The sequence below is a fragment of the Heterocephalus glaber genome, unplaced genomic scaffold (assembly GCF_053883595.1).
Source record: "Heterocephalus glaber isolate CG9 unplaced genomic scaffold, H.glaber_assembly_v1.0 deba00001610, whole genome shotgun sequence".
In the NCBI taxonomy this organism is placed as follows: Eukaryota; Metazoa; Chordata; class Mammalia; order Rodentia; family Bathyergidae; genus Heterocephalus; species Heterocephalus glaber.
In genome coordinates, this window is record NW_028258381.1 from 27,910,040 (window position 1) to 27,926,808 (window position 16,769).

At 38.1% G+C, this 16,769-nt stretch overlaps 1 protein-coding gene across 1 annotated transcript in view; it reads right to left on the minus strand.

Moving 5' to 3' along the window:
- The window catches only part of Sugct (succinyl-CoA:glutarate-CoA transferase), a 743,994-nt gene that overhangs the window by 95,115 nt on the left and 632,110 nt on the right, over window positions 1-16,769 (minus strand). The window contains exon 13 of the mRNA XM_004840252.4: window positions 13,334-13,397. Within this exon, the coding sequence (XP_004840309.1) occupies window positions 13,334-13,397 (64 nt within the window). The remainder of the gene's footprint in view (window positions 1-13,333; window positions 13,398-16,769) is intronic.

Below are 16,769 nucleotides of genomic sequence, written 5' to 3' on the forward strand. Positions count from 1 at the left end.
GTGATCAAAATATACAGTGAATATTTAAATTTTTAAAAAATTATTACAGTAAAAGACACATTGTCATGAATTCCCCTCAATATACTTTCCCTTGGTTCAAACACACTTATGTCATTATTCCTTCTGAAGCAGTTCTGGAAGTCCTCTTTTGTGAGTGTTTTTATGAGGTATGATCAAAATATGGTGAATGCTCTTACTGAATTCCATGATGTGAAAAGAAAAACTGGTAAAAACATTATGTTGTATTCTCATCCATCCTATTCCTTGGGTGTGGCACCATGAGACATCTAGGTCTTCCCCAAGTCAAATTGACCATAAAAGATAAACACTTTGGATGAATTCAGAACACTGAGGCAGCCACAACAGGGCAACTAAAGACACTTATGAAAGAGGACCTCCAGAACTGCTTCAGAAAGTGGTGAGAACAATGGAATAAGTGTATTTAAAGTAAGGAGAGCATTTTCAGGAAAATAAATTAAACTTCATTTAAAAAATATGAGCTTTAGGAGTGTTTTATTTTGTTTCAGACTCTACTCCACCCTACTCTCTTGAATGATTCCAGAAGAATTGTTTAAATAACAACTTATTGTTTTCAACCTCCCTGTCAGATCTGATTTTTCCATCTGTATTAACATACCATTTATATATATTTTTTAAGAAAAGAAGAAAGTATTATAAAGATAGTCAAACAAGATGATATATACCATCTCTAATAAGGTTCTGCTATGAAATTCCTCAGAGTTGAAATACGCTCCCTGAATGTAAAAGAAATAAGCAGTCAGTCTTGATGGCTAAAAAAGGCAAATGAGGCAACAATAACATTGATGGACTGACTGTCTCAAGTGTTCCATAAATAGGACTGTGAAATTAATTTTTTCAATCTATATTCTATATTCAAGAAAAATATTCCTCAGTGGTAAGCTGAGGTGAGATATTTGAATAGACAGTGGTTGGAATCTGAGTTGTCATTTCTATATTTATAATTCAGGAACTTCTCAACGAAATGAGATATGCTAAGGATATATTTCCTAAATTTCTTATATGTTATGGTTTGTGACTAGATGTTCTCCACAAAGCCTCATGCAGTCATAGGTGGGGCTTTTTCAGAGGCGGTTGGAGATAAATATGTGATGCTGGGATTAGGGTGTGTGATTATTAAATTAGTCCACTGATTGTTTTGGCACACTCCCTAAACCACATAGCCTAGATGGAATATAAAAGGGGCAGAAAGAAGCTGTTGTTGTCACTTGTGGCTTATTGCTTGCCTTGCTGTCTGCCCTGCTTTGCCATGAATTGTTTCTCCTCTCTGATGCCCCTCTGCCATTCCACCCTGCCTTGGAGCTGGGGGACTATGGACTGAAACCTCTATAAACCATGAGCTGAAATGAACCTTTCCTCCTTCAACTTTGAGTGTCAGGTATTTTTTATCAGCAACAAGAAAAGTAACTGACACTATACCCCTCATGAATCCAGTGCCACACTTTTCGTGGGATTTTTTTTCATCTTCTAATCAAGCCTGCTGGAATGATCTCTCCCTGCTGTATATCTGCTGTAAGACAGTTGAGGAAGAGGCTCTACCCTAGTCCTGCTGTTGTAACAGCTGGTGGCTTTGGCATTTTCATATAAACACGCAAGCCAAAGAGGAATTTCTTCTTTATAATTGGCCCTATCCCCCCATCATAGTGGGACATTCCACAATGCCACCAACGATGAAACGCTCAGAAATAAGGAATCATTTCTGCTTATTTGAAAAGAGATCTGAAGTCTATGACAGAAGGGAAGAAATAACAAAAAGCTTCAACGACCACAAAGAAAAGTTATAATCAAATCTGGATGCTGTTTGGCAGATCTGGCCAGGCCCCTCCATATACCAGCTGTGGATGCTCAGCAAGTTGGAGCCAACCACCCTTTCTCCTAGTCTTGCTATCACACTCCCTGAGCAACCTGGAGCAAGCTGCTTGCTAAAACCATGCCAAAGTATTATCTGGGTTCAGTGTGGGTAGCACCCTTAGTGATCACCCACACTCAAACATCAGCAAACCGTTTTACTCTTAAGAGTGCTTCATATACACTAAGCCATTTGTCTAAGGTTTATAAAAATGCTGATTAAAAATGCTTTCAGGAGGCAGCATAGCATTGTAATAAAAGGGTGTGGCTTTTTTAGTAACTCAGAACTGAATGCAAATTCTGGCTTTGTGATGTACCAATTGAGTGATCTTGGAAGTGTTATTTAATTTCTCAGAGGTCTGCTCATCTGTAAAATGGGGGTGTCAATGCCTCTCTCACAGTGTTGATATGATGACTAGATACTATATTTGTAAAGCACTGAACACATAATCATGCTCAGTGTTAGCCAGTTTTACTAAATGCTCCTTATAGTAACTCTCCTTCTTATGGTTTGCATTACAAACCTCCACATACAGTAGAGTGTAATGCAATGCACAGATTTTCTGTGACTCATATAATTAAACAGTACTACAATTCAGTTTAAGGGAAGAGAGGAAGCTTGAAGCAACTGTAAGGGCTATCACCAGCTCACAATACCTTGCCACAACTTACACATAATTCTCTGTTTTTTAATTTCTTCTCCTAACAAACATAAACTTCGGCATCTTTTGCAAAGAAAATAGTCTGTTACTGTCAGAATGTCATTAGGATGAAAATGACAAACAATGAAAAGTACCTTCCTGAATCTTTATCCAAGTAACTCAACTGATTTTCTCATTCATTGGCAGTCAAGTCACCCTTACTGTTAAATACTATTTCCCTAATATACTTCAATTCAAGTTTCCTTTTTGGTGGTTAAAGCCTGCTTCTTCTCATTTGCCAGATTAGGCAATTAATTGGATATTTATAGCCAGCTATCATATACTCCACTGTCAGTGCTACTCAGTCATACGTCTTAATTTCTCCACATCTTGCCACTTAAATCCTACCCCTTAATCACCTCATCATCTTTGTCACATTTTAAAAGATGCCTTCTACTTAATCAACTCCATTTTCTAAGCTAGAGTATGAACAATTGTGCAGAATTCTCCTAGTGCAGCTTTCCTGAGGCTCAATGAAGAGAAAGTGTTTTCCTCTTAAGTGATTTCTTTAGATCCCAGGATAGTTTTTGCTTCTAGTGTAAGAGCATCACCGTGTGAGCTATTCCTGATCTGCACTTCAGCGCTATCCTCAGTCTATTTTCATTATTAATGCCTTTCATTGTCAAATGAGGCTCTCACTAAGTGGGGGCTGAGGTTATTAAGTGTGAAATTGGGGTGCCCGCCCCATGATCCCTTGGCCACATAGGTTCTGCCTACCCTGTCCTCAGCATGTTCCTGGCTGACCCTCTCCTGTTCAATGTTCACAAACATTCAGCCTTCATGGAGGAAAGAACATTCTTCTAACAGCTTTTAGGATCCTTGGTCTCTTGAGCTAAGAACCAAGAGAAAATTTTGACCTTTGGAGGACAGTTAGTTGTATAGGTTCATGTGATAGTTCTCTCCCTTTGTTAGTGTAAACTAGCCAATTTCTCCAGTAAATGCCATTATGACTTGACTCATGTGGTTTCAAGGGACACACATGCCCACTGGGGTGTCCCACAAATCACTTTCCTCAAGATCCTCATAAGAGCTCGGGAGCTTTGTCAAACAATTTCAGGAACCATGGCATTTTACACCCCTCTTGGAGAGACTGAAGCACTTCTTAGAATATCAATGGTTCTGAGAAATGCCAAGGTCGACAAAACTCAGTAGCTTTTGTTTAGTGTAGATTTCCCAAAGCTGTTTGCCAGAAGGGTCATTTCTTGGTGGGACAACTTGATAAGTTCGCAAGAGGCCAGGGGTCCTACAGGAAATGCTGCAGTGTCATGGTCCTTCTCTAACGTGCCCCAAACAATATTGGACAGTCTCATCTCTGAATTATTTTCAACTGCATGATTTGTCAAAGAATAATGTTTTGAAGGGAGCCTTTCATGCTACATGGTCTCCACTGACTTTATGCACAAAATATTTACTCAAGAGCTTTGAGTTGGAAAACAGATGAAGGGACCCATTTGGCCTCACACATATGCAACAGCCGCAGTCTCAGGGTCTCCCTGTTCTCAGTACATGGGCTCTGATTGGTCCCTGTCACATGTCCCCCGACTAAGCTGCTCTGTCAACCAGCATATGGTACAGAGTAAAGATTGGACAACATTTGTTAACAAAAGAATGATTTGTTTTAGTGTATTTCTTAGAGAAATAGGCAGAATTATTTTAATGTTTAAGGGTTGAAAAATAATTAGTAATGAGGCTAGTTTTCTTTTCTCAAAGACCCTTGGCTACTATAAATGCTAAGGTTTTTAATTATCTACAAAGAGCTTCCACTTATTCATTCTATGTTCCAGGAACTCGGTGTAACTTACTTAATTATTATACGTTGTAATGAGGTATTTGATCATTGTTTTGCAAATAAGATGTCATTAAGAAAGATTAGACTGTCTGTCAGCTTCAATTATAAATTGTAAAGCCTGGTTTTGCTCTTAGGTCTCTCTGAGCCTATATATTCTCCATTCTACTCTATCTTGTATGCAGACCACATATATATATATATATATGAAAATGGAAGTTACTGAATTACTTTTTCTTAATATTATTTTATTGTAGTAGAAATATATTTAACAAAATCTATTATTTTAACCATTTTAGGTGTACAATTCTGTTGCACTAGGTACATTTACATCGTTATGCAACAATCCCTTGCCAACACTGTCATCCATTGTCAATACTTTTCTATCTTCCCAAATAGAAAGTCTGCTTTTATTAAACACTAACACCATATCCCCCCCCCCCAAAAAAGGACAAAAAATTGAGGTAAGTCTGAGTGGCAGCTTAACTTCTTGGTCTTTTGATGATTGAAATCTACATAGAGATCCTAAACATTTCTTTTTTTCTCTCTTTCAAACTGCATTTCTGTTAATGTGTGAAAAACAGTACAACTTGAAGGAAATATAATCCACATGTTTTGCTGCATTTACACTTATATGCTCTTGAGAATATCAATGTGGCTTAACAATACACTTCTGATTTATTTAAATAGAAAAAAAACAATTATAGACTTCGTAAGACAATCATAAAAAGAGTCTAAGTTTAAAGTCTTAAAATTTTAACATGATTTATATAATTTTCCCTGATGATTTTCAAAGAAAACATTTAAAATTCATTCAGGTGCCTTTAAATTATAGATCAAAATCATAAGGTAAAAAAACTCCATAGAAATCTCAACTTTCCTTTTTGGCTAGAACAAGGAGAGACTTCAGATATATCTAGACCTGGGCTTGACTTGCTATATATTTGATTAGTACAGCAACATTCAAGTGTCGGTTTTCTCATCTGTAAAATGGATATAATTTACGGCTTTCTTATGTTCCAGACATGAGATGAAATAAATTGTATACATTAAGTGCTTATATATACAGCATGTAAAGAAAAGCACTCAACAACTGTTACCTTACACTCAGATTTGCATTCTTAGCTTGAATACGCCATAGGAATGATACCATTAAAATTTATTCATAAAATATAAGTATATGCACTACAGTAGATTGTGTTTTTCCTTTAAATTTAAACACTGAAATGATTGATCCTTTAAAGGTTCTAGAAAATGAAGTGAGTTGCTTAAGGTCACACATTAACTTGAAGACTTGGCAACAAAAAGAAAGCAGAGTCAGTTGAGGAGTTTATGGGAGATAAAGTTGTGTTAGGGTATTCTGTAAATCTATGCGAGGTAGGGTCACTCTAGCTTTCTGTTAGTGGTACTTTTATTTAATCATGCACTCTCTTCACATTCCAAAAATATTTATATTAAATTATTTTTTTCTATTTTTAACTTAATTCAAATTATGTTTTTGCATAACTTCACAACTCTTCTTGAAATGATCAGGGTTTAGAGTTCTTAGGAATACTTTGAACAGACATGAACAGTAGTTAGAGCAGGACAGATTAGTTAGACCAATGTTCTACCCACCCTGAGAGTCACACTGCCCACCTGCCCAGATAAAGGGAAAATTGGGGAAGCATTTCAAAGTCCCTCAGGCCTTTCCTGTTGTATGGTATCTTAATTATACTCAGAAAATAATCCCCCAAACACACTGAACTAATGCCAAAGCCAGACACACATATGATGACATGGACATATTGTATGGAGGATTTCACCACAGCTGATAAATAATGGACACAGAGAACAACATTCATTTAAGCTGGGGAGGTTAGCGATGAGGCCCACAGGCCCAGCGTAGGACTTCCAATTCCTTAAGGCTTGGGGGTGACAAGCGGGATATTGCACATGACCCATTGGTTGTTATATGGAGTATTTTGTTTAACTCTTTTACTACTATTTCTTCACCTCCATCCAACATCTCTTTTTAACATTAACAGAACACTGTGTACCTAGTTAAAATTCAACTATGACTATTTCAATTAAAAGATGGCTTGCTTCATTAATACCTTCTCTGAATAGATCATGTTAGCGGAGATATTTCTTTATGTGTTAAGGATTCATATTTAAAGAAAATGACTTTGCTACAGAATTCAGCTCTACCACCATCATTTACTGCACCAGAGCCCTTTCTTGGTAATGCTGGGGGAAAGCAGAGTCACTTTTCTTAGGAGAGGACTAAAATGACCCCTTCTCCAACCATGAATAAACTCAGCAATGAGTCAAGTAACTCACTCCAGGCTGAAAGCACTTGAAGTCAAAGATAAATTAACTAACTGATTATCCAAATGAGGTCCATGACATCGATGTCCAAACTGAAAAACAATTTTTAAACTTTTGTATTTAGCTATTAGGTGGTATGTGTTTTTACTTCATCGATCAGTTTAAATGCCTAATCACATTTAATTAATTTAATTTATTCCCTAATAACCCACAGGAAAGTCACTCCATAAATCTGATCCAGAAAAAGACTTTCCTGGGTACCCAACGAAAAGTCAGCTGCAGCTAATACACCAGATTTTCAAGAACTGATCCCAAAGAATTTCTGGTCCACCTTTTAAGTTCTTTACTATCTTTAAGGCTTCCACTCTTGCTGTATCTTTTTACTTTGTTTTGGTTTTGATTTGTATATGCCATTCTACACTTAGCAATCCAATAAGCTTATTTCAAATTTAGCTCTAAACTCAGGGATCATTCTGCATATTGTACTTGAAAAAATATTCCAAACAACATAGAAGTCCAACTACATAATCACCCAACAAAATTCTTTAGCATGGTGAATATCACTTCCTCATAGTGGAACCTTACTCTGCACCCAGAATTTCATTGATAGCACAGGGTTAGTTTGCAGCAAGAGTTTGCTTATTTGTTAGGCAGATTCACTTATAAGGAACCCAGGGGGTCTGGGTGGATGAGGACATGCTGCAGAGGAATAACTGAGTTCTTGGCCACTTTCCCAGACCCATGAGTTCTCTGAGTATGAAAGCCCAGGTCTCACAAAATATTTCTTCCTCATGGCACAGATAACCATAGTTGATGGAGATTCCCTAAGTCAAATCAATGACAGTAACTTGGTTCTTGGAGCTTCTGTGATGCCTGATGGAAGACATTCCTAGGGATGCAATTCACGCCTCCTCTGCTTCCTCCCAGCTCTCCTAGGAAGGAAAGTCACCAGCTGTTCATTTCCCACCAAATGGGAACAATGTCTAAGATTCTGCCTCAAGGGAGTAGAACTTCCAGAGAAGGCTCCAGGCATTCAATGTCAAATCACCTGATTGATTTCACTATGAGTACCCTGGCATGCATTAGGGGTTTAATAATGTTAAAAATAATTAAGGACTTTGGGAAGTACCATGGCTAGTCTACTTAAAAATTCACTTCCCTGCCAGCTTTCCCTTTTTCCTGTCTACAGACTGTAGTCCCTTCTTTTCATTTTTCCTCTTTTTGCTGCTTACCCTGGTCCCTGAAGGAGTATGCTCTTTCCAGAAGATAGATTGTGCACTACACACAGCACAAAAACTTTACACACTTTTCCTGTTGCCATCTGAAAAGCCTTTCTACCTTGAAGAAATAACTTATCTCACTTTTAATTCTTGCATTGGTTTTATTTCACTTTCCTTCTGCGGACCAACATATTTAAACTTTATGAGACGATATAAGGTAAAACTTTTGTTTCTTAATTTTTCTTTTTCCCAAGTGACATTTGTGACAGTTTTCCCCTCGGCTGTTATCCATTATAGAAATTTAACTGCACTTTGAGGATATGTGATTTCAGAACATTATATGATTTTCTATCTATAGGGAAGAAAACCTAAAAGTAACAGGGCAAGGTGTAGGCTTGTACAGCACAGAAGAGCAAGATTTGTAACCATGAAAGAAATTAGGTGTTTACTCCATTTATTGTACATGCTTCAAACTGAAACAAATAAGTGACATAAATCACTTTCAGAGAGCTTCCACAGGTAGCCAATCCATTCATTAAAATGCACAAATCATCTTTAAAAATATGTATTATCTAATAGTTTTTGATACTAGTCATCACCCAGAAAACTTTATTAGTTTGGAATAAAAGGTGTTGATGGGACTTTAAATATCTTACAGGAGCTTTTGAAAGCATACTGTTTCAAATCCAGAAAGGCATTTTTAGATCATCCTTTATAAAGTCTTGAAAAACACTTAGAAATACAGTATGTCAGATAATCAAATAAAGAAGTAATTCAACTTTTAAAACATATACCTTAAAAGCCAAATATCAATATTTCAATAATTTGGTTCCAGCTAATCCATCATGGTGACACTTCTTTCATCCAACATTTACTGACTAACCATTGATGTAGATTCTAAGTGTGACATTAAAATACTATGGGGAAAACTCTTAAATGTATTATTTAAAAGAATTTGAAGATGCTTTTGGAAAACACAGAGCAAGGGCCCAGCAAGCAATGGTAATTCAATTTAGAATGTGCTAGCATGCTTGCAAGAGTGCTTTCCACCTTCCCTCCAGAGCACTGACATGCTCACCACTGGACTCTTACCAGAAGAGCTGCTGAAATCCAATGACCACAGTGCATACTGAAAACAGTTACATGGTGAGAAACTTTAGAGCTCCACATCAAACTCGATTTCACTGACATCCTCTGAAGTTTGGAGCTCAGCCCCAAGAAGTCCATGTCGGCACCTTCACACTGCAGGTGAGGACAGTACTCTCTGTTCTGGCTACAAATCCACAGTGGCCAGTGAGGTGACATGAGGATGATGCAAATAGTGACCAGCTCAGTGGAAACCAGCACTCCAAAGCAATGCGACAATTTATGCAAGATCTTTCCAGTAAAGTGACAAATAAGGTGATATTTATGTAGTGGCAAATCTCTTGTTTCAGAAATGTGTTAGGAACTTTAAGGTGCCCTTTCATCTTTGTACTGAATAAACACACATTTTTTAAATTAATTTCACAGTTTAAAATTCCAGGCATTATGAATTTTTCAAGGGAGCCAGAAATTACTCCTACAATCAGTCCACAAAAACTTCTGCTAAGACAGCACTGAGGTTCCTGTCCAAGCTGTTTCCAAGTTCAATTTTCACCCAGCAGATAGGCAGAATCTCAGAGCCCTCCATATAGATAGCTTAGAGATCTCGGATTTGTTTTTAACTTGGTCCTTAGCTGTATTTCAGATCTTATTCATCTGGCCTCTGGCTCCCTCTCCAGGGTAATTCTGAGCCCACCCCCCCCACTTTCTCCATCAGAGTGTTTCCTCAGCTCCTCTGTCTCTCACACACACACACACAAACACACACATGCACACAAATACACACGCATATGCACAAACACACAGAGTTCACTCCTCAGCCACATACTAGCCGAGGCAGCCATGGTCTGTGCTCTCAGTCATCCTGCTGTCACCTCTGGCTCTCCATGGAAACATTCATGTCACTTTTCAAAACATATTGTTCATGCTTGCTTTCTCTGCAAACTATATCTCCATGAGGGACTAGGCCCATTCAGCTTTCTTGCCAGAACTCATATGCCAGGTATGATTAAAACATATAATGAATATTTAAAATTTTAAAAAACATTAGAATAAAAGAAACATCACCATTAATCCTCCTCAAAAGATGGCCCCTCTCCTCAAACACATATCTCACCATTCTTCCCACTGTCTGAAGCAGTTCTGGAAGTCCTCTTTCATGAAGGTTTTTAGTTGTGGTGTCTTGGCTGCTTGAATGTCTTGAATTGATTCAAAACATTCATCTTTTATGTCACTTTGACTTTGGGAAAAAGTCTAAAAGTACATCGTGTCAGATCCATTGAATAAGGTGGATGGGAACACACTGAAATGTTTTTTTACAAGGCTGCTTTTCCATTGGATGGCACTTGGCAGCAGGATTCACCATATCTTTTTAATACACCTCCAAACACAATCATGAAAGAAGACTTTTAGAAAGTGGCAAAAAGAACCAGACAAGTGTGTTCAAAGGGAGGGAGGGTATTTTGAGGGGGATTAATTCCAATGTATCTTTTACAGTAATAAATTTTTCAATTTAAGCATTCATTGTATATTTTGATCACACTACATAGTGTACAGAGCAAAGTTCAGTTCATTTAGTTATAGGTAGAGAGTATGTGTTTGAGTTACATTAGTTAATTACGAGTAAATTAGTGCATTGTATCTACTCTGGCAACACTTCTACATAAACATCTTCTAAATAATGGTGAGCTATTCCCTCACTAAGGACTCTTAAAACATCAGAATAGATAAGCCCGGCAAAGAGAGATGTGACACTCGTGCAATAATTAAAGACATATGTCTGAATGCCCCTGAGATTTTATGGTTCTTACACAGCATTATTGGACAATATCTTTATAAATTAAAGTGAACAACAGGGATATTCTTCCCCTTTAGAAATCTGAAAATAACATTCCCTTTTTCCTGAGATTGGTTCTTCATTTCTTTACCCTGGAAACCCAGCACATTCACATGTGGATGGAGACAGTGTTACTTTCAACCAGTGTGTTCATTTTAGGTTGCTCACTGACTTTTCTCCTCACATATCACGCTAACAGTTGTATTGACTTGTACATGCTTCCCCTTTCCTCTAATGCACAGGGGACTATGATGACTCTATAGGACATCATCTTTAGATCAAAGGTTCCTGAGTTGTGGTTTGGGGCCCATGATTCCAAAGAGAGATGTTTGCAGAATCATGGCACTGTAGGGACAGAGGAGGAAAGCTGCACAGATGGAGTGTTAACCTATCATTCAGGAAAACTCTGCTTTTATCTTCTATCTATCTATTTATCTATCTATCTATCTAACTATCTATCTATCTGTCAATGCTGGACCATCACACTGAGCGCCATCCCCAACCTTGTTTCCTTGTTTGCTTGTTTGTTTTTATGAGGCCAGTTCCCACTAAGTCACTAAGTTCTCACTAAGTCAAGCTGGACTTGAACTTGTGATCCTCCTGCATCACCCTTCCAGAATACTAGGATTATGGGTGTGTGCCACCATGCCTGGCAGCTTTGATCTATTTTAGGTAGCAAAGATTCATTTCGAATATCAATCAGGTCCACTATTAAACAATTTAAAACTACTACAAAGTACCCTTTAAAGTCTTCTCAAAATGAAAGTGCTATGCTTACATTTTTTTGGTTCTGACCACCTCCTTCACTTTATTACCACCATGACCCCAATTTAAAAGACCATCAACTAAACTCCTGTAAGAATTTCCCTACTTGGCTCCTACTCTAAGTTATACCTTGGGTTATTTTGCTCCAGTACCTAACATCAAGGTAGACTGAGCCTTAGTGGGGCCTCAGGGCTCTGCTAATCTCTTTAGTCTCAGTCCTGCCCCATTGTCCACACAGCTCTTTCATGCTGGCTTAGTCTACACCTGCTTTTTCCACCTTTCCACCACAGGCCCTCTCACTTGCTGGTCCCACTGCATGCAATACTCTCCCCCTAGCCCTCACAGGCCAGCTTCCTCTGAGCCACACAAACTACTTGAGTCCCCACCTGCCGCTGTCATTCTCTGGGGCAGCACACTATTCTTTCTTTTCTTTGCAGACATAGAAACACTTGTTGGTTGCTTATGTCACCTAACATTCCATTAAATACAAACTCCACATGGCCAGGGTTCAAGCTGTCTGTTTCGTTTTTAACCCTAAAGTAGTGCCTAGCACATAGCATATGCTCAATGGTATGAATGAATGAATGAACTTCTTAGTTTTTAGAAGTAGTTTGTTTCATCACCTTTCTACATTATACAGTATCTCAGTTGGGTGCCATGGGACACATCTGTCATTCCAGAAATCTGGGAGGCTGAGGCAGGAGAATCACAAGTTCAAGTCCAGCCTGGTAAATCAGCTACTTGGCAAGACTCTGTCTCAAAATAAAAGCTAAAAACAGGCCTAGGGATGTAGCTTAGTGCACAGAATGCCTCCAGCTGTAAAAGCCCTCTGCCATATGACCTGGGTGATTGAGCAGTATGAGGAATGCCCAAATTCCAAACAAGATGACTAGGGAAAATCTTTCAAGAAAACAATAATGAAGGTTAGATCCTAGCTAATTTCATTGCCTTGTATTAGAAGAAAAGAAAAAAAGTTTGTAGATATTGTTGAAAATAAGGACAAAATGAATAAGAACATGGAGTGTTTTCCATACACCGCCCAGAGGAGAGACAACAGATCTGAGGAATAATACTGTGATACCAGAAAAGTGAAGTTGGTAAGGATGAGATATTAATTCTAAGCTCTGTCATGAGAATTGTTCAACAGGATGTTCTGAGAGTAGGCATGCAGCTCCTAGCTATCAGAAAGAGAGTTCCATCCAGAAATGAAAAGGTTGGCATTTGGCCTAAGCAGCGGTCTTGGGTACGTTTTTCTGGCGTGAGTCAACTTACAAAAATTCACTCACTTCTGACCTTAATGAAAACATTTAGTTTCCTGATTTGTAAAGCCAAGATCTATACCATAAACCATAGTTACAGAAGAAAATGACTGCTTCTATCTTCCCTGTTTTTCTTTCTCATTCCAAAATAATCACACTATGTTTCTTAATATTTTTCCACATCTATTATTATCCATCTGATAATAATCACATCATGTACTTTTGGATATACAAAATGACACAAAATGGAATGAGGAAATGTGAACTTGTTTTGTCACTGAGGCAATCAGACATTCCTCAGAGCTAAGACATAGCCCTGTGGTCTCAGCTTTCTTTCTTACAAGTGTGCTCCTACCATCCCCTTTCAACCCAAATTATAAGTTTGGATAATGTCTTGATAAGTTGTTTTGGGGAGTCATCAAGCCACCTGCAGCAGAAAATTAATGAAGAAAAGTATTAGGAAAAAATAACAAAAACATTCAAACCTGGAACTGAAATCTTCCCCACTGCTGGATGGTTCATCTCCATAATGAGGCCATTGTGTAATACCTTAAAATGGAAAAACAGAGAGAAAAGTAATTTACAAACTAAAACCATCTTCAATCTCAAGGTAAATGGACAGCTAGGTTCAGTCAACAATGAAGAAAAATATACCTAAGTTTTTCATTTGAAAATAAATATTTGAAGTATATGTTTCCCCTTATCATCCCCCAAGTGAAGCCAAAAGAGAGTAGAAGAATCAAGCAGTAGAAAGTTATATTTGTATGAAATCTTCCTACTCTTTAAAAGAAAAGTTATTTGCTCCTAAATATAGCTGATGATTTACCCATATTATTTATGTATGCTCCTGTGATATCAAAACTCATCTTCCTCCAGAATTACCTCAGGATTGGCTAAGGTCAACTGTAGCCCAGGTGAAGTGGGAAGGTATGGTTACTGTGACTGAAATCTGGACCTCAAAAGAGTCAGTCCAGGGTGAAAAATAAGTCAGCGTGTCCAGAAGGCCCAGTGACTGGTGGAGGCTGGAAGATAGAGGGTTATGGGGACAAATGTGTGAGCAGAGCCAGGTGACAGGGAAACCACAGAGGCTCAGGTCAAAGGCTAGAACAGGCAGGTTAAATCAGGGATATTTTCAGTGGCAGTAAAACTTTAATTATAATGTGAGGTTTCAGAAATAGGACTTTACTATCCTGGAGTGGGGAAACAAAAACAATTAAGAAAAATCCAGAGACCCCAGGCTACTGGGCTGATAGATTTTGACGTGATCTCACATATGCATTTAGTGTCCCATCAAGAACAAAGATAGACTCGGCTCAGGATTAAGACCTAAGGCTGGGTACCAATCCAGAGGCATTCTAGCAATGCCTGACTAGTGAAATGTAGCTTGATGCTGAGTCACCTGACTACTGAACCTAAAATTTGGAGGTGGCAAATTTTTTCTAGGGAGTGGACAGGAAAACAAAATCCACCAGAGATCCAAATCCCTCCTCTATAGGTAAAGGATGAGATGAGGGCATGGGGCCAGATTCTGGAACATAAAAGTTGAGTTACTGATGGCAGAATGTTTTGTGATACACAAATGAAAATGCTTACAAAATTTTGCTTGTTTTGTTTTGGGTAAACTGAGGGATACTTGGTATACTGTCACAATGAGACCAATATCTATTAGTAGGTCTTCAACAAGCCATACATGGACAATTTACATATAAATTGTGTTTCACCCGCTCTGTCAACAAAGTGGAGATCCTCTCTCTTTCTGCTCTGTATGAGCAGGAAAGAAAAAGAAGGATTTCACTGACATTATAAACTTATGTGTCACAGTTCTGTGCCAATATCCCAAAGACTGTGATGGTTCTACAGCATGTTGAGCTTTAGGTAAAAGCAAGATTTGCCTATCCACATTCTTACCAAAGGAGCAAAAGGGCATGGAATAGAGAAGCTAATAAAAATGTTTTTTAGTTAGAAAACTGAGAAAAAGAGGTTAAGTTTCTTGGGATTTATCTATTTCTAATGAACTTTTTGATCACACTATGGAATAAGTCATTAGTAAGATGGATGACATTTTTAAGCGTAGAATTCTAACTCTGCTATGGCTAACATTTTAGGTTTGACTGTTTACTTTGGGAATGGTCACTACTTTGGGGCCACACTATTTATACAATCATGTCAACCTCCCTCATTGATAAGGATGCCACCCCATATGGCAATCTTTTCTAGTAATGCCTTGCCTCTCTTTTAGGATCATCAGGTTTGTTCCCAAGAGCTGGCCAGAGAAAATTCCTGCCAGTGTTAGAATTGTGCTATAATTTGATTCTGGTGTGTTTCATTCTCAGCATCCACACAGCACAGCCTCCTTCTACATGGGGGTGGGGGCTAAATGCCAGCAGGAGGTGCTAAATCTCAGTTCTACTGAGGACAGGAACAAAAATATCAAGCTAAATTTCACTTGAAACAATTATCTACACACTGAATCATTCTTCTCTTCTCCTATCTCTGTTGCCCTCCTGACTACCTCTTTGTAATAATACTGCTATGCTACTCACAAAAGACAAAAGTGAGTGTTCTTTCTTAGCTAAATATAACTTAACTGATAATGTTGAAATTAATTAATGCTGAATTTTAATCATGTAGCAAATGTGAAGTGTCAAACGTGAAAGGGTAGTTGGTAAAGGTCAAGGGACATATGTCAACGTTTTGCAAAGCAAAAGCTAGCAGCAGTTGATTGAGATTTTTCACAGAAGTAGCTTAAGGGATTGTTCCCCCACAATGACTGCTATCTATAAGTAATATCTCCAACATGAAACTTTAACCTAATCAATTCTTTCACATCAAAAAACATTCAGATTTAAGCAAAAGTACAAATGCTTTGTATATTTGGCAAAGGAAGTTAACTGCAGTTTATCATTTGCTGTAGCATTTGCACAATTATGAAGCAATTGAGCTGGGCCGAGCTTCCATCTGCAAAAGAACTGATTTATTCCCCTGCCTGGTTGCCACCCACCTTTTTATGTAAAGTCAGAAGTCCATGAGATTCCATACGCTTCCTTTGTGAATCAGGTCAGATTATCCCAGAGAACAATTGGGACTGTGGCAGTGCTGTCCCTGGAAACCCTTCCTAAAGACTTGGAATCTTGGAAAACTCTCCAGCCTTGTCTGTGGGGCAAATTCTGCCCTACTTAGTAACATTTTTGAGAATCTCAGAAAGCAGAAAGTTGTGTGAATCCTACATAAATCTCTCCTGTTTTACTTCAAGTGAATTGTCTCATCCAAACTTCACTGGAAATAGAGCAACAACCTCCTACCACCACTTGCAAATCATTTATCTGGGAATGGTTACTGAATGTCCCCCTTTCCTGTTCTCATTCAGTTGACATTCCAATCTCTATCACTTCATCTAAAAATTCAAACTAAAAAATGTTCTACTTCATGACCACTAGCAATGGCCTGGTTACCTGAACTTCAGTGAGCTTCAACTACAATTTTTTTCTTAGGGTGAATCCCATGTCTTTTACCTCAGTCTGACCATTCAGGGCATTCCTTGTTGAATACTGAGTTATTTCAAAATAAGGGAAGGACCTTCTGCAAAACTCTACAGTAACTTTGATCCAACTGGCAATGTCTTTGAATTTTATTGTTTTCTCCTTTTGACTTCTTTTATTCTTCCTAGATCTTTCATGGTTTGGTAGCTCTCCTAAATTCCATTTCTTCACTTCAAAATTTCAAAAGCCTATTCTTGACAAGAATAGAATTGTAGATAGGGCACTCACCTCTTCAGCAAAGTATCAGGCCTATTTAAAATAAGGACTCTCTTTTTTTCTCAAGGGCTTTACAGATTGACAGCATAATGATAGAGTAAAATGGTAATATATTCATGATGGGGGGAAGAGTACAATGTATACCTTAAAGTGATGTGGGAAATAC